Raw genomic sequence first — 23,985 nt, 5'->3', positions numbered from 1 at the left:
ACTCATAAAAGTTATCACAGTGACTACTGCAACACTTTTCTCCATGATATACATCATATGCCTACATTTTTGTATGTGTAATCTTAGTATTAAAGATGAGTATTCCAGAATACATGTATGTACATTGTTGCATACAATGAATGCACATTGTCTATCATGAAGAACATCTTCCAATAAATAACAGCTTGGTGACTGTTATAAAAGAAACATTTTATGAAAATAAGATTCCTCCTGGGTATCTTTCGGTGTTATTATAATACATGTTTTGGAAAATTGTATTGAAGAATGATGTCATGTTATTTATACAAGCTATAAGCCTTGTCCCACTGGAATGTTGAATCACTTCAAAACTAAATCAAAATCGGTTCTCCTGTCTCGTACCAGTTTGAACAGATTTAGTTCAAGACCACCTCAGGGGTTTGAAGTATTCAAAGTAAATTGGTTCAGAATTGACACAAAAGCAAATTTACAGTGAATTGGTTCAAACCCATTTCTTAGTTTTCTTGTGAGAACAAAATCCAGTTTCAAACCAATTTAACTAAATTGATGCAGTTTGGATTAGTTTTGAATCAATTCACTTGGGGACAAGGTCATACCTTCTATGCTTCATAATATACACCATCCAAGTCATTTTATTGCCCTTTTGCAGCAAAACTTACATTGTATATATGTGTGATAATGACCAAATAAGGGCATGTTTTGTTTAACTGTTGACATAGTCTCATGTGTACTGGCAGATTTTTACTATAAATATTACTAAATGGCATAATATAATCATTGCCATGGTAATAAAGCTGTTCCTCTGTATTTGTGAATACTTTGTAGTTTCATACATTGTGTACTTTTAAAAGACTATTTGTCCATGAATGCAAGACAATAGAGGGAGTCCTAAAACTGTTGTACCTTTGTCATATTTATGTCAAATACATGCAGTGTCAATCTAAGTGACTGCATATGTTGATCGCATTAAACTTCTAACCAAAATAATCAAAACAACTTTTATTAATGTATTTGTGAATTATTTTTTACAACAGATGTTATAGAAATACTTGACAAGTTTAGGATTGTTATACATATTATTGTTATATTACATTGAGATTTCATTACCTCCATTCAATCTCTAGTTTTTCAGAAATTTTGCTTCAACAGACTTGCTATGAAAAGTCTATAATAGAATAGAATAGAATAGAATAGAATAGAATAATATGAAAATGTTTAATATACATGAACAAAGTCAGCAAAGAAATATGTATCATCTCCACAATAATGTCAAAATTATGCAGTGTATGTTAAACGGGAACAAAGGTGAGGTGCCTGTATATATCAGTTTGTCTGTTGTTCCTATCTGTAAACCTGTATTATTGAAATAAAGATAATAAGATACTAAGACATGAGTGTTAGATAGAAACAATTGATATAAGCACTAAAAAAGGTACTTGAAGATGAAAGGAGTAATTACATAATGAAGCACCTCCACTGTTTGCATACCCAGAATTCTCTACTCCAGTGTACATGTATCTGTTCATGGCTGATATATTGAATAATTTCAGTTGTGTTATTTTTAAAGAAGTTGTGTTTATAATCAAGGTGGTGAAAGTGAGTTTTTGTGACTCATTGGACAGATAGGATATTAGGACGAATGCCGCTTCTTGTCTTTGTACCTCGATCTTTACTAATAGTTTATCAACCTCTGACCTTTGACCTCTTATTTATTTATGCGTAGGTTGTCTAAATATGTAAATTATGTACTATTTTGGTAGGCTGGTAGGTAGCTATTGAATAAGAAAAACAAGAATAAAAATTGAAAAAATTAACAAAATGCAAACCTAGCTTGCATAAAAAATGTGACTTTGTTTATTGTCTGGTTGAGATTTACAGTAAAGTAGTTCTTGAAAGAGTCATAATTTGATATTGCATGGTTTCCAGCGGTAACTGATAAAGAAAAAGGAGCCTTGAGTAGAAAGAGGAATAAGCATATCTTGTGTATATCTTTTCTCAAGCACTTTTTGGATGCCACGAAAGAGCTTTCTGAAAAGGTCACCATATTGTTATAGATTATAGTTGCTTACTGAAATTAAAAGACTCAGAATGTAAATGTTGATGATTTGTAATAAAAAAAAACAACCAACAATTTATCTTTACTTCAGCCAGACAGTGTCAAAAGATGGATTTTTGTTCTTTGATTCTGACTATTAGTGAAGCATGATACATTTGCTGAGTAATGAACCATCCATAGGCTGTTGCTTAGCAACAGAGATGATGGAGATGTTGCTAAGAGATACATTCTTGATGGTGAAACTCTGTGGTGTCCTGATAAACAACTTAAGAATCAAAATGAGTTTAAGTATCTGATAGCCTTTGCAGTGAAGCTGCTAGTATACTTTGAGTTTTATTTTATTTGGTATTTTCATCTATCAATTTGTGATAATGTCTTAGCCCTGTTTTTCTATCCAAGCCTACGCTTTCCCTGCAGTAGTATTGACTTCTATAACATCAGAGAACAGTGAAATTATCTTTGAAATTCAATATCATAAGTAGAAATATACAGAAATTCTTTGACGCTAATGACATAATAATAACTACCTCCAAAATTTAAAACTAAATGATGAATCAGTTAAATGTCAAAGTATTGATGAGTAAAAGGAGAATAGTTGCTGGCATTTGAGAGGGAAAACATTTAATTGGCAAAATGGTTAGAGCTTTACAAATATCTGCTGGTTTCTGTTTAAAAAGGCACAAACTGAGATGATACGTTTTGGGGCATATTGTTTGATGCTCATTCAAAAGGTACTTGCAGTATTCTACCTACCTACTGAAGCATACTTAACCATCATTTGTAATTGACTGAATTCAAACCTGGTATGAAGATATAACTTCTAGATGATGTGATGATATAATTTATGATATGTATATAAAAACATGTCACGGAATCCCTACTATGTAATCAACAGTTCTAACAATGCCAGAAGACAATTGTAGTATTATAGAAGGAAGGCATTGACATTTATATTACTTGTATACTGTAACAGTTTAATGAAGATTTATTCTGCTGTATTTTCACTCGCTATTCCTCATGAAAATACGGCGGCAGAATAAACCGAATCACTCGTGAAAATAATTTCTGTGTGCCCTACCATCCACTGTGAGGCTGTGGGGTTCTGTCAATATTGTCCTTGTAACACTTCTATTTAACCCTTTAATCTGTTGTTAGAGATTAGGTGTGGAATATCTGTTAAAATCCTGTGGTGATGTTACCAAGCCCTGCATCACCTTGAAATATGATAGAGGTTCTCCTGAATTGGGGCATGACAGAAAAAAAACATTGTCAATACCTAAAGGAGCCTTTGAAACTGTGATGACCCAGTTAGATTGTGACTTTTAAACCTTAGTTTATAAAACACTCATTTGCTATGGGAATTTGACCAGATGGCACTCACTTGAGCATGTACCTTCAATGTACTTACATTCTGTTAATGATTTCTTCTCATTCCTTTGGGTCTTTGGGTACTCAGTTCATGGAAGAGTTTATGGTCACAGCCATAATTGATCAATCATACATTTACTTTAAACTTAAAGAGACCCTGTCCAGATGGTTATAGATGATATGTGTCATCATTGCAAAAACCACAGGTTTCTTTGAGACACGCCTCTTTTCATTAAAGCAGTATCAGTATGCTATTGCTTGCGAAAATGAGATGTTTCCACAGTGCTTTTGCCAATTTAAGAACCCCAGTAACATGGGAAGGGAGAGCTAGTAAAACCCTAGATATTGGCGAGTCTAATGGTAAAATGTAGCTATGTACATAGACGATTTCCATACCTTTAGTATAATTTTGATGAGGAAACCATGTTTAAAACATTGGGAGATCAGTATATTGCTGGCAAATGATGCATTTGTTACATTAAAATGTTCCTACTTGTATTCAAGTTCAAGTTGTATATCCTACTATATTACAGTGTATCCTAAAAGGGTTTTCAAACCAGGAATACAATAAAAAGTTCTTTACTATATTCCATAAATAAATGAAAATTTCAAAGTTCTTTGTTGAAAACCTCAATCATCACATTTTAGCAAAGACTACCTGTTTACAATCACAACCAATCTAACCAAAATATTGTTTTTATTCTTGTTATTTTCAGATCCTTGCCAACATCTTTATTTTCACATGTGCCAATATAGCTGGCGTGTTTACCCACTATCCTACAGAGGTCGCCCAAAGACAAGCCTTCCTTGAAACTAGAAAATGCATTGAAGCAAGATTGAACTCCCAGAGAGAAAACCAGCAGCAGGTAAAGTAGGTTGCCATGGTAACATTTCACCATGGTGATATTGTATATTTGGTACATTTTTTGCCATAAATCTTTTTGTCTGGTTTTCAGATGTCCTCCAAATTTATGCACATACAGTAGGTTGCTATGGTGATGTGTTACCATGGCAATATTGTATTTTTGGTCTCAGAGATTTTTTATCACAAATCTTTTGGGCTGGTTTTCAAATGCCCTCCAAATTTATTCAAAACAAGCGTAGACAAAGATTTTCTGTCAGAAAGTAAAATGTAATACCAAACTCCTACTCAGTATTGTTGAAAAGTATCCCCTTGTTGGCTTCTGCTTTTGTTTGAATGTTTCAAGGAATTCTGCTTTGAGTATCATCCATGTTAGATTGTCACAGTACAAATAGAACTATGTATATGTACATTTTACTGTTGTCAGATAATCTACAACATACTCAGAAGTAATAAAATATCATTGATATAAAATATATTTTTATAGTTCACCAACCATTGCCGATAACAATAAAATCCAAGTTTATGGATAAATGAAGTACTGCATATGTTTACACTATGTAGTGGAATATGGATGCAGACTGGCATCTTGCTCACTTTAAGACATGGGTGCATACCGCCATCTTGTTATGTAGTGAGAAATGGATGCAGACCGCCATCTTGTTATGTAGTGAGACATGGGTGCAGACCGCCATCTTGTTATGTAGTGAGACATGGATGCAGACTGCCATCTTGCTCACTTCAATAGTAAGACATGGGTGCAGACTGCCATCTTGTTATGTAGTGGGACATGGATGCAGACTGGCATCTTGCTCACTTTAATAGTGAGACATGGGTGCAATCCGCCATCTTGTTATGTAGTGGGACATGGATGCAGACCGCCATCTTGTTATGTAGTGAGACATGCATGCAGACCGCCATCTTGTTATGTAGTGAGACATGGATGCAGACTGCCATCTTGCTTACTTCAATAGTAAGACATGGGTGCAGACTGCCATCTTGTTCACTTTAATAGTGAGACATGGGTGCAGACCACCATCTTGTTATGTAGTGGGACATGGATGCAGACTGGCATCTTGCTCACTTTAATAGTGAGACATGGGTGCAATCCGCCATCTTGTTCACTTTAATAGTGAGGAGTTATGTTGTGAGCCATGGGTGCAGACCGCCATCTTGCTCACTTTAATAGTGAGACATGGGTGCAGACCGCCATCTTGTTATATAGTGAGACATGGGTGCAGACCACCATCTTGCTCACTTTAATAGTGGGACATGGGTGCAGACCGTGATCTTGTTATGTTGTGAGCCATGGATGCAGACCACCATCTTGTTCACTATGTAGTGATCGAGACATGGATGCAGACCACCATCTTGTTATGTAGTGAGACATGGATGCAGACCACCATCTTGTTCACTATGTAGTGATCGAGACATGGATGCAGACCACATCTTGTTATGTAGTGAGACATGGATGCAGACTGGTAGCTTGCTCACTTTAATAGTGAGACATGGGTGCAGGCCGCCATCTTGTTATGTAGTGAGACATGATGCAGACAGCAATCTTGTTATGTAGTGAGACATAGATGCAGACCGCCATCTTGTTATGTAGTGAGACATGGATGCAAACCACCATCTTGTTCACTGGATGCAAAACGCCATCTTGTTCACTTTAATAGTGAGACATATGGCTGCAGACTATCATCTTGTTTACAAGTTGTCATAAGCAACCAATCATAAAGGGAGAAATCAAATATGGTAGCCACTGAAGGCAATGGTGATAGATTGTAGGTTATTGATGCGTTAGGAGCTTGTACATTTGACATCACAAAAAACTATTTTCTATTCATTGTTGAATTAAAAGATCAGAGTCAAGGGAGCATGACTTTACGACTGTGGGTGGATAATGAAACACTGACAAAATATAAAGAAGAAACTCTGTATATAATTATTTGATAGTGTCATTGATAACACAGCAGTATATAAATATGTAAACAAAAATGTAATTTGTTGGGCCAGTGTGTTATTTCATATTTTGCAAGTTATATATTGATAGATGAAAACCTGATAGTCTGTCGATGTTTACAATTTGGTTAATTTATTAAAAGAAAGTATTAAATTGCCAGCTATTAATTAAAATAATTTGGCAATAAAAATGTGTTTCATTTTTAATGAGCAATCATTTATTTTTATCTCTCAACTTGAATATTAATCTGTCTACAACGTAATGATGACATGTACATTTATATGTACAGAATGTACTGGAAATTGTAAAGTGGTGATTTTTATTCTTAACAAAATGGGTACAGATTTACATTGTTTGTATATATTTGTACTTCTTTGATGAAAAGAAGACATTCCAAAAAAATATTCTGAATTAGAAATCATTGCAGTGATTGAGATGTGTGTTATAATCATACAGTTATGGCTTGTATTAGGGACTTTGGTTGTGTTGTGTTGTGTTGTGTTGTGTTGTGTTGTGTTGTGTTGTGTTGTGTTGTGTTGTGTTGTGTTGTACGTGTTGTTGTGTTGTGTTGTGTTGTGTTGTGTTGTGTTGTGTTGTGTTGTGTTGTGTTGTGTTGTGTTGTGTTGTGTTGTGTTGTGTTGTGTTGTTTTGTTGTGGGTTTAATTTCCCATACAGTTGATTTATTTGCATTTCATATTGTAGGAGAGACTTTTGTTGTCTGTGTTGCCAAGACATGTTGCCATGGAAATGAAAGCAGACATTGCCAGCAAGCAAGAAGACATGATGTTCCATAAAATTTATATACAAAGGCATGAAAATGTCAGGTACTCAAAAATAACTAATACATTATATCTCACTTAGACAGGAAATTATGTACCAATAATCTGTCCACTGACAGTTACCTCTTTCCATATCCTGTAAAACCTGACTCAGAAGTATAAGTCAGTGTTCGTATAAATTTGATATACAAATGTACATTGACCAGAGGTGACAGGGTTATTATGTACATTGACCAGAGTTGACAGGGTTATTATGTAGGCTACATTTAGGACTATAAGGGACGATTGCACAATGTCGCACAAGCTCAACTGAAGAACATCGTTAGTATAGGTCAACCCCCCCCCCCCCCCCCCCCCCCTAAATGCACATTCACAAGTGCAACATCAAACATTTATATATGATGTAAACTATGATGAAAACTGTAGTGGTCACACCACTACGATTGATATAATGTAAAACCAATTCCAAAATCAGATTGAAATCAAATTGGTATGAATTGTGAATGATTGAGAGCACAGGCACTCGAATCAATGTGTATGATTTAAAAAAAAAATATGTATGTAAATAAGTCTTATTTACATACAATACATATTTTTTTTCTACACATTGATTTGAGTGCCTGTGATTGAGAGTTTAGAACTCATTTCTTATTTTGCTTCAAGCCTTTATACATCAACTCACAATTCACTTCAATCTTGAGTTGTGGTAAATTGTAAGATTTTGAAACTATCATGGTTTTGTAGCCCTCATTACATAAGGAGAACAGCATGCATAAATTGATCAGCATGCCTACAATTTAGTAATTACTAAGATTGTAGCAGAGACGGACTCGACTAGTTGCTAGACAACTAATTATCATTGCCCTTTCCCACAATAAATAGTTATCAGCAGACTGTTTGAAATGTTATATTAAATTTATCACATAATCTTTTACATCTCTGGGAATAAATACTAGTAAATTATCAGTATTAAAAAATCTACTGTTTGCAGACATCATACTGATATCAGGTCATCAGATACATATCACTTGCATCTGTTTGGCTAAGATTTTAGAATCCCTGAAACAGTCCAGACTGAATTTATATTCTTTCCTATGCATGTACAAATATATTCTGTAATCTTAGTGAACGATCTTCTTACAAAATACCTGATAGACTAGGTTGAATTTATCCAGTACTTATTCCTTCTAACTATGTTTGATAATGCTTTCAAACTGTGTTTGATGATGCTTTCAAAATGCCACTGAAATCCATTTTGTCTGCCTTTTGCATACTTATCAGTAAAAGATACTTTAGGTAATGTTGCATTTGAAAAGAGCAAGGTAATGGTCCATATATAACATATTTTTGATGCTCTAAAGAGAATCGTTGACAGTTGGTCACTTTTGATATATTATGTAACCCTTGAAAGATTAGCCTTCCTTAATTTGGTTGTGTCAAAAGTAATATTGAGCTCCTTATTATTTTTTGTGTCATTTCAGCATTTTATTTGCAGACATAGAGGGGTTTACAATGTTGTCATCACAATGTACAGCACAGGAATTGGTGAAGATTCTCAACGAGCTGTTTGCCAGGTTTGACAAGCTAGCACAGGTGTGTGTTCAATGATAGTCAACAAAAGATTAAGATACTGTACTCAAGTTGGTCTATCAATCATTGTGATGGATAGAGCTAACTGTCATGTCCTACTTTCAATTCTTGTACCTGTTTAAAACCATGATAGCTGTGCACTGTAACTGTGTATAATTAATCGACATTTGCAAGTTGATTCATTTCATGCCAGTGTACTTGTCATCACAACTAGGTGATTTGACCCTTTATTTTCACATTGGCACTAAACTGCATGTTAATTACTTGTCAGAAACTAGGTGATTTCACCCTTTTTTGGCACTAGCTGAATTCATCGGTTCATGATGATGTCACTCCCCTTTTTAGCACTTGGCAATTTCACCCTTTTTTTGGCATGAATACTAAAATGTCTGTTTACTCGTCAGAAACTAGGCAATTTCACCCCTTTTGGGCATATAAGCACTGAAAAGCATGTTCACTTGTCAAAGTTTAACCCTTGGCAAAATGTTCTCAAATATCTGTTGGAAGAAAAGATATGAAATATATACTATAAACCATTGACTTTGTGAAATGGTGTCAAAATCACTATATTGATGATTTAATGATATTTACATTTTAATATCAGCAGTCAGTACCAATTCACAATGTTCAGGGATCAAGAGAGAATAGATGCAACAGTCAATGTTATTTTGAAATTGTCTTTAATGAGCATAGAACATGTTTACTTTGATCACAATTCATTGATAGTATTATTTAGAGTTCCGTAGTACTTCATGTCCCTCCCAATAGAGCATACAACATGATTCCAAAGTGCTCATTAATGATCAGAAACCCAAGACTGTTACAGGATGATGTTATCAGAGTATGTTGAACTCCTCACCATTCTTAAAATAGAATGCAATTTTCAAACCTTTTCCAATGGGAGAAGGAATGATTGCCTGATGAAACTGTGATAGGACTTGCTATGTAGACTCTAGCATTTGGAATGTTAATGTGAATGTTCTCGTTTTAAGACTCTGCTACTTGAGGGATTTGAATTGGTGTTCTCATTCTCATTATGATTCTGATTCTGATTCTAATAAAAATTGAACAAGCATGAAGGTCAGGGTGAGACAATTTAATGGAATGTTTAAATGTCAAATTTCTGTGTAATTGGGATGACTCGTTTTGCGGTACATTACATATAGATCTGTATTCTGATTCACTCTTGAGTCTCTTGATTTCTAATTAATCCCCGCTGGATGAAGTCCGGAACGGGGACTTATGGATTTGGTTCTGTCTGTCCATCCGTCCGTCCATCCGTCCGTCCGTCTGTCCGTCCAGAGCCGTTTCTTGGAGATGCCTGGACCGATTTTTTTCAAACTTGGTACAGGGGCAACATACAATGGCATACATATGCACGTTAATTTGTTTCATCATACAATCCAATATGGCCGCCTAGCAGCCATTTTGTTTGCGAATTTTCCATGTCTAAAGCCATAACTCAGATATGCTTTTAAATTAACAGATCTCATTCAAAGTTGGTATTAGCACAGTGTTCTATGACATACATGTGCATATCCATTTTGGTCATGATATGATCCAATATGGCTGCCTGCAGCCATTTTGTTTGCGAATTTTCCATGTTCAAAGCTATAACTCAGACATGCTTGAACAGATCTCATTCAAAGTTGGCGTTAGGACAGTGTTCTATGACATACATGTGCATATCCATTTTCGTCGTGATACGATCCAATATGGCTGCCTGGCAGCCATTTTGTTTGCGAACTTTCTATGTTCAATGCCATAACTCAGACATGCTTGAACAGGTCCCCCCATATCCGACCCATCCTTTATTGTTGAATATATTATTCCATCACGTCATCTTGAAGAGTAGTAATGTCCCATGTCCAACGAGGAGATACAACATGAGTAGGCATGCTCCATGTCCAACGAGCAGACACAACATATCTAAGTCTGTTTGATTTAGGTTCACAAGTGTGGTTGCGTGATCAGAGTAGTGATATCAAGAAAATGACAACATAAACTGCCAGTTCCGTAAAACTCAATCATAGCGGGGACTATGTCATTCTCAATGACTTGTCTTTTGTATTTTGTAAAGTCAGTTTTATTAGAATATAGGACTGTAGAATCTTTAACCTTTTAAAAAGAAATTTATTCAAACGATAGAATTCGATGTATTCATTTTGATTGCGATATTGAAAAAAGAAGTCATCATATTGTAAACCCTTTTTCATAGTAGATCATTGTGTTATAATTAATGGGAAAGAATATGGCGACATTTTGATATATTCAAAGCTGCACTAGCTGTAAATGGAGTGTTATATCTTTTTGATCAGACAACCAACACTATATTCATTGAAAATTGTTAAATCACCAATAATTAGACATGGTACACTTCAACCAGCAGTTGATATATTATCCATAAGCAGTACAGTAGGAAGTTGAAAATGTGATTGCATTGGGGTGCTGACCTAAAAATATATTCAGTTGGATTTATTGTACCAAATTTATGGATACAGCTGCATGAATGTATGTACCGACAGGTGATTCAGTACTGTTCAGGGTGTACGTGGGAGTAAGTCAATTATATCTAATCACAAAGTTTCAAAAATATTAAAGTTGCAGCTAGTGCAGCTTGAAAGATTAACTTTAATATGGATATTGTGAATCATACTTTCTGTATGATTTGAATTGCCATATTCCTCCTGTGAGAAGCTTAGAAGGCCTTGTTATTTGAATAACCATATTCCTCCTGTGAGGAGCTAAAGGCCTTGTGATTTGAATTACCATATTCCTCCAGTGAGAAGCTAAAGGCCTTGTGATTTGAATTACCATATTCCTCCTGTGAGAAGCTAAAGGCCTTGTGATTTGAATTACTGTATTCCTCCTGTGAGAAGCTAAAGGCCTTGTGATTTGAATTACTGTATTCCTCCTGTGAGAAGCTAAAAGCCTTGTGATTTGAATTACCGTATTCATCCTGTGAGAAGCTAAAGGCCTTGTGATTTGAATTACCATATTCCTCCTGTGAGAAGCTAAAGGCCTTGTGATTTGAATTACCATATTCCTCCTGGGAGAAGCTAAAGGCCTTGTGATTTGAACTACCATATTCCTCCTCCGAGAAGCTAAAGGCCTTGTGATTTGAATTACTGTATTCCTCCTGTGAGAAGCTAAAGGCCTTGTGATTTGAATTACTGTATTCCTCCTGGGAGAAGCTAAAGGCCCTGTGATTTGAATTACTGTATTCCTCCTGTGAGAAGCTAAAGGCCTTACATATGATTTGAATTACCATATTCCTCCTGTGAGAAGCTAAAGACCTTGTGATTTGAATTACTGTATTCCTCCTGGGAGAATATAAAGGCCCTGGTTGGATTAGATTTGAAATTTGGATTTGAAACACAACTGCCTGTCGTTAGAACTATAGAAAAAATTTGTCATCAAGCAAAAATTTATCATATTTAATCTATTAGGTACTGATCCAAAACCATGGGATTAAAACATTGTTAAGGGGCAACAAAGGCAATTAGAACAATGTTATCATAGCTGCATTTCTTATGTCTAGGGGACCCAGAAAAGTAATTTCTACCAACTACAGTACATTGTATACACCATTAAACAATAGCCTCACATCACTTGCAGTACTAGTGGGCAAGGGTTATAGAGGTGTGAAGCTCCTAACTTTGTTTGTTCCCAGAATGCCTCACATCACTTTCAGTACTAGTGGGCAAAGGTTATAGAGGTATGAAGCTCCTAACTTTGTTTGTTCCCAGAATGCCTCACATTACTTTCAGTACTAGTGGGCAAGGGTTATAGAGGTGTGAAGCTCCTAACTTTGTTTGTTCCCAGAATGCCTCACATCACTTTCAGTACTAGTGGGCAAAGGTTATAGAGGTATGAAGCTCCTAACTTTGTTTGTTCCCAGAATGTCTCACATCACTTTCAGTACTAGTGGGCAAAGGTTATAGAGGTGTGAAGCTCCTAACTTTGTTTGTTCCCAGAATGCCTCACATCACTTGCAGTACTAGTGGGCAAAGGTTATAGAGGTGTGAAGCTCCTAACTTTGTTTGTTCCCAGAATGCCTCACATCACTTGCAGTACTAGTGGGCAAGGGTTATAGAGGTATGAAGCTCCTAACTTTGTTTGTTCCCAGAATGTCTCACATCACTTGCAGTACTAGTGGGCAAAGGTTATAGAGGTGTGAAGCTCCTAACTTTGTTTGTTCCCAGAATGCCTCACATCGCTTTCAGTACTAGTGGGCAAAGGTTATAGAGGTATGAAGCTCCTAACTTTGTTTGTTCCCAGAATGCCTCACATCACTTTCAGTACTAGTGGGCAAAGGTTATAGAGGTGTGAAGCTCCTAACTTTGTTTGTTCCCAGAATGCCTCACATCACTTTCAGTACTAGTGGGCAAGGGTTATAGAGGTACGAAGCTCCTAACTTTGTTTGTTCCCAGAATGCCTCACATCACTTTCAGTACTAGTGGGCAAGGGTTATAGAGGTGTGAAGCTCCTAACTTTGTTTGTTCCCAGAATGCCTCACATCGCTTTCAGTACTAGTGGGCAAAGGTTATAGAGGTATGAAGCTCCTAACTTTGTTTGTTCCCAGAATGTCTCACATCACTTTCAGTACTAGTGGGCAAAGGTTATAGAGGTGTGAAGCTCTTAACTTTGTTTGTTCCCAGAATGCCTCACATCACTTGCAGTACTAGTGGGCAAAGGTTATAGAGGTGTGAAGCTCCTAACTTTGTTTGTTCCCAGAATGACTCACATCACTTTCAGTACTAGTGGGCAAAGGTTATAGAGGTATGAAGCTCCTAACTTTGTTTGTTCCCAGAATGCCTCACATTACTTGCAGTACTAGTGGGCAAAGGTTATAGAGGTATGAAGCTCCTAACTTTGTTTGTTCCCAGAATGCCTCACATCGCTTTCAGTACTAGTGGGCAAAGGTTATAGAGGTATGAAGCTCCTAACTTTGTTTGTTCCCAGAATGCCTCACATCGCTTTCAGTACTAGTGGGCAAAGGTTATAGAGGTATGAAGCTCCTAACTTTGTTTGTTCCCAGAATGCCTCACATCACTTTCAGTACTAGTGGGCAAAGGTTATAGAGGTATGAAGCTCCTAACTTTGTTTGTTCCCAGAATGCCTCACATTACTTTCAGTACTAGTGGGCAAAGGTTATAGAGATGTGAAGCTCCTAACTTTGTTTGTTCCCAGGATGTCTCACATCACTTTCAGTACTAGTGGGCAAAGGTTATAGAGATGTGAAGCTCCTAACTTTGTTTGTTCCCAGAATGCCTCACATCACTTGCAGTACTAGTGGGCAAAGGTTATAGAGGTGTGAAGCTCCTAACTTTGTTTGTTCCCAGAATGCCTCACATTACTTTCAGTACTAGTGGGCAAAGGTTATAGAGGTATGAAGCTCCTAACTTTGTTTGTTCCCAGAATGCCTCACATCACTTTCAGTACTAGTGGGCAAAGGATATAGAGGTGTGAAGCTCCTAACTTTGTTTGTTCCCAGAATGCCTCACATCACTTGCAGTACTAGTGGGCAAAGGTTATAGAGGTGTGAAGCTCCTAACTTTGTTTGTTCCCAGAATGCCTCACATCACTTTCAGTACTAGTGGGCAAAGGTTATAGAGATGTGAAGCTCCTAACTTTGTTTGTTCCCAGAATGCCTCACATCACTTTCAGTACTGGTGGGCAAAGGTTATAGAGGTATGAAGCTCCTAACTTTGTTTGTTCCCAGAATGCCTCACATTACTTTCAGTACTAGTGGGCAAAGGTTATAGAGGTGTGAAGCTCCTAACTTTGTTTGTTCCCAGAATGCCTCACATTACTTTCAGTACTGGTGGGCAAAGGTTATAGAGGTATGAAGCTCCTAACTTTGTTTGTTCCCAGAATGCCTAACCTCAGTGTGCAGCAGGTCTCTTCTAAGCCAGATGTGCCAATTGTTATAATTATCTTTCAGAGAGGTTGCACAATGCAGGATTGGTGGAAATGATTTTTATGGGTCTCATAAGATAAGGATCCAGAAATCCAGCTAAGATAAAACCGGCCTTGCCTTTGTTTCTTTTTAAGGGGAACACCATTAAAAAATAAAGGCATTTCCATAAACTTTGGGTTCTGGTGAGGCATTGTTCATCTCATCCACATGTATACCTCCTAACTCCCATGATGTAATGCTAGACCACTCTTAGAAAAATGAATCTAAAGCACCTTTCAATTTGGTATTTCTTGGCAATTACATGAAAATTATGATGTTGAAATTGGCTCTCCAGAACCCAAAATAAATCCACTTAATAAAATTAATAAAGTGCATGGTGTTTAAAAAAGAAGGTATTGTGACCAAAAAAAGATAACCATTGCAAGTAAATATTAGATTTCCAATGATATTGTCATTTGCTGCTTCGTTCTCTCAGCTCTACATGCCAAAGATAAAATTAGTATTCCAGAACGCTTTATGAGTTTTTTATGTGTAAGACAGATGATTAAACACAACTCATTGAACGGGAATTAAGGGTAGTGAGAGCCATTACTCATCCAACTGAACTATCCCAGTGGAACTGGCAAACCAATTCTGTGCCTTGTCAAAATTGCCCTGAATGCACTTGTTGAAGATCACATGCCTCAAGAGAGTAGATCAAAATGAAAAAAAATGCTGGTAATAGAAATCTGTTAATGGCTTATGAAGAAGTGGGTATTTGTTAATGCTTGGGGTAGAATTATATATAAGGTATTGTGTAATAGGCCATGCTAGCTTATATAATGCAGCCTTTAATGGGGAAGGCAAGACAGGGCTATGAAAGGCCCCCTAACTCCGTGGGAGTTATTGTCAAACGTGAATGCATACACTTTTACAGTGAACAAAGCAGTGATTCTGCTATGGAATTCCATGACAGCAATGAGCAGCTTGTGTTGCATTGACCGTGTGCTTTATCCATTTTATACACCCTTTATTATAAACTCCGATAAAAAGTCTATCTGCTGAAAATGACTGTTTAATTACTTAACTTAGGGACTGTTTTTACAAATCATCACAGTGACTATACAAGATTATTTTTGATTGATTTTTGTACAGTATATCACCCATCAGGTAACCAATGTGCAGCTGGAAACCAAACATGCTGTTTTATACTTGATAGACTACATTTGAATTATATGTGTTGCTGAATTCTCAGTACCTGCAATAGAATTCTACCACCTAGGTTTGTCATAAAAATATAACAAACCGTTCGATTTCTTGGTCAACACCATTCCACTTCACACGCTACACATGCATTAATATAGGTGCACATAACAATATGTTGACCGTCTTGTTCTATTTTGACCCTCTAGCATGAGGTAAAATACTATATTACAGGTACTGAGAATAAGTCAAACTTCTTGTTTTATTTTGACCCTCTAGTATGAGGTAAAATGCTATTTCAGGTACTGAGAATATGTCAACTGTCTTGTTCTATTTTTACCCTCTAGCATGAAGTAAAATGCTAAACGAGGTACTGAGAATAAGTTGACTGTCTTGTTCTATTTTGATCGTCTAGCATGAGGTAAAATACTATTTCAGGTACAGAGAATATGTCGACTGTCTTGGATTATTTGACCCTCTAGCATGAGGTAAAATGCTGTTGGAGGTACAAATGTACTGAGAATAAGTCACCTTATTGTTCTATTTTGACCCTCTAGCATTGTAGGTACAGAGAATTGTATTTACTAGTACTCTCTTCCAACCAAATGTCACTTTTCAGCACCACATGAATCCTTCATAACTCTACCAAATGTCAACATTTCCCTTGACTAGCTGCAACAATACAGCACATGATACTGCACTGTATGGATGTGTGATGTTTCAATAACACATACATTAAAATATTGCCGTAAACATCCACATGCAAATTGCTAACAGCATCTACTGGCTATATGATCATTCAGTGTGACAAAGTAAGACTTGGCAAACATTGCAAATTATGTTCCTAGTATATATTTATCCCATCATGGCCTTGATATGCAACTAACTGTAATGATTTATCCGATCATTGCAAGCTGTGAGCATTGTGCCCAGGCATAGGACATGGATGACTAAGTTTTGTCAAACATGCGGCCAGGGCCTCTGTATTACTGTTCAGCTCAATCCTAGAGGCTTACATATTAACCAGGTCATATTTTTTATGATAATGGTATATCCTGAATTATATGTGATATACAGATGAACCCTTTGAAATAGAAAATAGAATGAGTTCAGTATAGGTGTCTGATTAAAGTGATATACAGATGAACCCTTTAAATAAGGAAAAAGAATGAATTCATTGTAGCTGTATAGTGAAATGTAGATTTAAAACAGTGAATGTACTTTTGTTTATCATGAGTATATTTTATCTTTCTTCTTTTCAGGAAAACCATTGTTTGAGGATTAAAATCCTAGGGGATTGTTATTACTGTGTGTCAGGTTTGCCGGAACCTAGACCAGATCACGCCCACTGCTGTGTTGAAATGGGTTTGGATATGATTGATGCCATTACGTAAGTCAACGCTTGTAGCATTCTCTTAGGGTATTTACATGTTTGTATGGGGGTGAATGTATTATATGGAGTTATAGAGAAAATGTAGCAAACTGCACATGCTGAGTATTACTTGGGGCAATGTATTAAAGTTGACTTGTCTGAGTGCATTAAATATACCATATTGTGTTGAAATCCTTTATTCCATCAAGCCTGGTTCAGATTTCATACCTTTGTATAAACAGAATTGCATGCACTTTTAATACAAATCAGACATGTATATATATAGTTAAAATGTTGTGTGAAGGGACTTCGCCATATTGTCACCAACAGGAGTCACATATTGACGCTTTATACTGCTACAGTGTTGTAACTTGAATTAAAAAATTCAGTAACCTTTTTGGTTATACACAAGAGTTCTATGTGAGATGTAGGAATGGAAATATCATTGAAAAACATGTACATGTACATGTACATTCAGCCACTCTACTTGTCTGAGAAAGTAGAAAAGTATTCATTTACATTTTGATAAAAAAAAGATAATATGGTGGGATCCTTTGTGATTTGCAATGTGAATTATAATATGCCTCTGATCACATGTTCACATGCTGACCAGTTATATGATGTGTCACTGATTCAAAATCTGCACTTTAATATGATGACCAATTATATCGTATCCCAGGTCACACATGTTCACATGCTGAGATTTTATCTAAATATTGACACATTCATAATAAAATGTCAATGCAATAGAGTGTAAAGTAACAATGCCATTAACAATATCAAAACATTGAGATTTCTAACTTTGTCAGTGTAAAGTAACCATTCCCTAAAACTTATTTGATCTAAGTTACCATTCCCTAAAACTTATTTGATCTAAGTTGCCATTCCCTAACTGCAAAATGAAATTGAAAGAAAACAAAAAGATTCATAACTGTCAACAAGGCAAACGGTAACAGAGACCTAGTTTATGGTTTAACTAAAAGTCAATTGGCTCTGTTGGAGATGTCCTTTGTTTAACCTGTGATATATTTATAATGTCCTAAAGAATCACAATGTAAAGGTTGACAGAAAGGGAGAAGGTCTTCTTTGTTCTGTATGGGGAATTAAATTCCCTCTTTTTCACAGGTGCTTCATGGATGTGATATGTCAGAGTTCAGGATTTAACTAAATAAGATGTGTTCCCAACACATCTATGCTAATGTTTTACCTATAGCATTTTAATGCCTGGGGCTACTTAACGGCTTCACACTGACTAGTGCCACATTGTTTTTACAGTATACAACTCGGCGTAGTTTAGCCATATATTAGGTATATAAAACTTCTCACAACTGATCTGTATTATTTAACTTCATGAACATTTCAATCACATGACCACACCCTTAGTATCAACCAAATGTCAGTATATTTTGTTAAAATAACATCATCTGGTAGGCAAGTGAGTAAACATTCAAATACCCCTAGCAACATGACCATAGCAACAGCCAAACAATGGTGAATTTCTCAAAGATAACAACAGGGATTCTTAGCCAAATTATTGCATATATTGCAAAGACAACAACAGGGCTGGGTAGGGCAACTGAATAATCATGCAGCAAATGAACACCTATATCTAGCATGGATCAGCATGTGGATTAATATTTTCAAAAAGTGTACAGTTGTGCTACAACGCCATTGGTGCTATTTTTTCTTCCTTCAGCCAGAAATACTCGTGATCTAAGGGTATTGTATTTGCCTCGTCTAAATGAAGACAATTTGAGGAATAATATCTAAAATACCTTGTACTGCAATAGAGTACAAAATGTATGTTCTCTAGTGGACATAATATCTAAAATACCTTGTACTGCAATAGAGTACAAAATGTATGTTCTCTAGTGGACATAATATCTAAAATACCTTGTACTGCAGTAGAGTACAAAATGTATGTTCTCTAGTGGACATAATATCTAAAATACCTTGTACTGCAATAGAATACAAAATGTATGTTCTCTAGTGGACATAATATCTAAAATACCTTGTACTGCAATAGAGTACAACATGTATGTTCTCTAGTGGACATAATATCTAAAATACCTTGTACTGCAATAGAATACAAAATGTATGTTCTCTAGTGGATATAATATATAAAATACCTTGTACTGCAGTAGAGTACAAAATGTATGTTCTCTAGTGGATATAATATCTAAAATACCTTGTACTGCAGTAGAGTACAAAATGTATGTTCTCTAGTGGACATAATATCTAAAATACCTTGTACTGCAATAGAGTTCAAAATGTATGTTCTCTAGTGGACATAATATCTAAAATACCTTGTACTGCAATAGAGTTCAAAATGTATGTTCTCTAGTGGATATAATATTCAGAACAAAGACAGTAATTCTCAAAACCCACATCATAGGGTGTTATGTTACCCTGAGGAGAAAATAGTCTTTGCAAGAAGTCAAATTCGAAAAATCTGAAACACTTCAAAAAAGATCTTGAATAAAAGGTTGTCCATTTTTGGACATTAATTAGCAACAGGAAATTGTTAACTGCAGAAAGGCCGTAAGGATTAACAGCAAAGTTGAACAGATCCGGAGATGTAAGGATGCCCTTTCATTGTGTTGTAGAGAATCTGATATTTATAGCGTACACTCTGATTTCATGAATATACGTAGGACCCTGGAACTTGCATGTACATGCCAGCCCACTACTTAACTAGCTCATCTTAGGGATTTTATTCAGCCTATCTATTAGATGTTTCCATTGATCAAAAGACCTGCAAGACGTCTAAATGTACAGTTAGTAACGTTCTCAGGTGTTATACCAGCTAAATCCTTTTAATGTGACCTCTGACAAAGAGAGTCATCCTCCTGCAACAGCTGTCAATCAGTGATGTTTGTGTTCATACTAGGTTAGGAGAATGAAATCACATGGCAGTTAGGGTTACACATTGATTGACAAAGTTCATCCCAGAAATCACACAACAAGAGAAAGAAAACAATTGCGTACTGTGTCCTTTCATTCTGAAATGTCAAGATGTCATTTTTGTCAGAGATGTGAATTGTCACTGTTAATTCATCAACTTATCACTTTATATTTTTATGACTGATGACTTCAATTTGCTAGCGGACCCAAGAGATGCTCGCTGTCTGCTATTTTCCTAGTACAATTTATAGATACAGAAAACTAGGGCTGACATGTTTAGGATTAAGAAATGCTATAATGTATAGATTGCCAAATGCTATTAATCTAGATATCAAATTGACATCTTTAATATTCTCTGTCTTATACACATGTCACTTGTAATATTCTGGTTTTTCCAGTGCACTTTTGAACTGTATGAAATCACTGATTATGCCAATAAGTAGGTGGTCATTATTATTTACTTCCAGAAATCACACCTGATTTGAATCTTCCCTGGCTTAACCATTTCAATGATATAATTGATTGAATTGTTTTCATCTGACCTTCTATACACTACATGTACCTTGAATCTTGTCAAATCTTATCAAGATTACAGGGATTAATGATGTTTGTGAACTTGGTGATGCCAACTTGAACTTTCTTTATCTACTGCCATAGATGTTGTCTAGGCTAATAATTGTACTTCCAATAGTACTGAATACAACAAGAAGACCAATGTACTGGCATGTGTATCTAATACATAGGGATACAATCATATAAATCACACGTCTTAAATAAAGATTTGACACTGATTATGACGTGTTGTTCAAAGTTTTGATCGTTATTGAAGATATTGCATAATTTTGTATCTTGACTTTAATCACTGAAAAGGAAAACAAAAATGAATTGAATTATCGTCTTTACATATACAAAACAGATATAAGTATTTATAAACAAGCAGAACTCTGTATCATTTATTTCACTAGCCATGTCTCTCACTTCAAAGTTGTATGTTGTGATTTTCAAGTGGCAAAATTGTCAATATCTAAGCATTCAGTGCATGTAGGAAATAGTCCTAGTGTATTCTGGGAGGTTTGAACTGATATTTATCTACTAGTCAGTAATAACATCTTTGTATAAAACTGTATGTATTAGTTTATTTTAACGCCACAGGCAGATAGTCCTACCTAGAATTACTATTTTCTTCACATTTAATGATGCCAATACTCACCGAATGTTCGCTTGATCAGGCATGATGCCTATGGTGTACATGCTGAACTAAGATTAACACCATTTGTACAAAGCATGGATTTATCCTGAAGGTACTACAGGAATAACATCCAACGATTCAACTTTAATAATACTACATTCTTTTAAGTTATATAGAACATCTTGAGACGGTTTTTTTATTTTCCTTTTGTATATTAAACTCATCTAGTGTAGTATTTATATCATGGTGTACCTTGATAGGAAAGCATCTGGGAAGTAAACAAAACACATTCTGTTTAATTACACAGAATATCTTAAGAACATTTTTTCATAAAAAATCCCTGCATTTTATTCATCTAGCATAGGAGTATTGACATCTAGTTGATGGATGAGTGCCTCAGCATGGGTTGTTTTAATGAATACTGCCCTCTATAGACAGTTTTTGTAATACACTTCATTCTTAGCCACCATATTGAATTCCGAAATGAGATTTTTGTTTCATATCATCATCCATGGAAAATAGAGAAACAGTAGAATACATGTCTTTTTGTGCTGTTTATGTGATGGTTGTTAATACTGTTACTGAAATGTTAATGTGATGTTTTTTATAAAAATACTGTCAGTTTGGTGGTAGTCTAAATGCCAACGTTGGTCTCTAACTGAGTGGATACATCATAATGATACCGTATAGCAACTAGACTAGTTTGGTGGCCATGTTGGTAGTTTGACAGTATTAGCTGCTTTTACATGTATATAAATGGTAGAATACAATACAAATCAGTTGTCAGCAGGCTCAACAACAATCTCACTAACATATTGCATTATTTTGTGGTTATGACAAAAATGCACGGTGACTAATACAGTGACTGCTTTCCATCACCAGGCTCAACAAACTTCCTTAACCAACATCAATTTTTGATAAACATGAGGTACCATTATGTTCTCAAACTGCTAAATCATATCATATACTCTGTAACAATTAAACTATATATTATTTCAGGCATGCCTGTGAATAAAAATGCAAAGCACACAAAAATTTCTTGTGTGATGCCCCAAAATATTATGTTCCTGTAATGGTATGTGGTGGTCGACTCACAAGAAAAGTCAGTTTTGGTCATTATTAAAAACAAAAAATATCAGTCTATCGGAAGAGTTACAGTGCAATGGCATGCATGGCACAGTGACTGTGGCCATGCCAATATACAAGAGTTGACTTCCTGAGTGCGTTTAATTCACATACATGTACTAAGTCATCTTTTTCTTCTTTGTTGTAGAACTGTACGTGAAGTGACCAGAGTCAATGTCAATATGAGAGTTGGTATTCACAGTGGACGTGTACATTGTGGTGTGCTAGGATTAAGAAAATGGCAGTTTGATGTCTGGTCCAATGATGTCAGCCTTGCTAACCATATGGAAGCTGGCGGAATGCCAGGGTAAGACATAGTCAACTTTCTGGTTTTAAGAAGCATTTCATAAGACAAAGTTACTTATTTGGTTATAACTGTTGTGCTGAGTTGCGACATGTTGACCTCTGTAAATGTTAGTCATAATTATCTTAGAGAACAAAGACTTTAGATACCATCAACGTGAAGGAAAGTTTTTATTCCCTAAATTCAGGGTTTGGTCAGGTGGCAACCATTGGCCTAAAGTAGGACATGCAAAACCATCTGTGCATGCCGTATACATGGCATTGTATGTTGACATATTTTGGAACAGCAACAGGTCAAGTGCTGCATTGTTAGTTTAATAGACAATAGATATTCTAATCCTGAGTTCATGCCAGCTATTACAATGTACATTCTTATTGGCTGAAATCTCAGTCTACATCAGTGGACATGTCAATCAAATGTCAGTTTTCATAAATTTCTGTCCAGAATGTTTTTGTGTAATGATAAGTGCAAAAATAGCTATATATAAATGTGTGACCAGGTTTCACATTAAAGTTAATTCAGAGACTTGGCTGTCTTACTTGACAATGTTGTTAACCAGAACTGTCAAGCCAGTGTGTTATAGTTAGATATAGCCATGGCAAGTCTCTCAATAGTCTAGAGACTAGGCTATCCCCATCATGGCATGACAGTTCTGATGAATGATATTTTCAAGTCAGACAGCCAAGTCTCTGGCATCCCTTATGAAAATTTAGTGAAGGATCCTGTGGGAAAAAGTCCTATGGGAATCTTATAAGATTTATTCCTATCAGGAAAATCTTATAAGAATTTGGCCCCCCTTCCTTCAGGATTCCTATAGGACATCTTATAGGAATCCTTTAGTATTCCTAAAAGACATCCTATAGGAATTATTTAGTATTCCTAAGAGACATCCTATAGGAATTATTTAGTATTCCTAAAAGACATCCTATAGGAATTATTTAGTATTCCTAAAAGACATCCTATAGGAATTATTTAGTATTCCTAAAAGACATCCTATAGGAATTATTTAGTATTCCTAAAAGACATCCTATAGGAATTATTTAGTATTCCTAAAAGACATCCTATAGGAATTATTTAGTATTCCTAAAAGACATCCTATAGGAATCCTATTGGACATTTTTGTAAGGGATAGGCTGGTGTCTGGGCTATATTTTAGTGTACTAGCTTTATCAGGGACTTCAAGTCAGATAGCCAAGTCTCTGCCATATGGGATGGTCTCTGGGCAATATTAAAGTGTACTAGCTTTATCAGGGACTTCAAGTCAGATAGCCAAGTCTCTGCCATATGGGATGGTCTCTGGGCAATATTAAAGTGTACTAGCTTTATCAGGGACTTCAAGTCAGATAGCCAAGTCTCTGCCATATGGGA

At 35.8% G+C, this 23,985-nt stretch overlaps 1 protein-coding gene across 1 annotated transcript in view; it reads left to right on the top strand.

Annotated features, from left to right (window-relative positions):
• The window catches only part of LOC144433706 (adenylate cyclase type 5-like), a 105,249-nt gene that overhangs the window by 61,822 nt on the left and 19,442 nt on the right, over positions 1-23,985 (top strand). Inside the window, exons 3-7 of the mRNA XM_078122059.1 lie at positions 4,141-4,290; positions 6,952-7,073; positions 8,510-8,621; positions 16,986-17,113; positions 22,462-22,620. Coding sequence (XP_077978185.1) covers positions 4,141-4,290; positions 6,952-7,073; positions 8,510-8,621; positions 16,986-17,113; positions 22,462-22,620 — 671 coding nt within the window. The remainder of the gene's footprint in view (positions 1-4,140; positions 4,291-6,951; positions 7,074-8,509; positions 8,622-16,985; positions 17,114-22,461; positions 22,621-23,985) is intronic.

The sequence above is a fragment of the Glandiceps talaboti genome, chromosome 4, assembly GCF_964340395.1.
Source record: "Glandiceps talaboti chromosome 4, keGlaTala1.1, whole genome shotgun sequence".
NCBI lineage: Eukaryota > Metazoa > Hemichordata > Enteropneusta > Spengelidae > Glandiceps > Glandiceps talaboti.
This window is presented reverse-complemented; position numbering and strand designations above follow the sequence as displayed.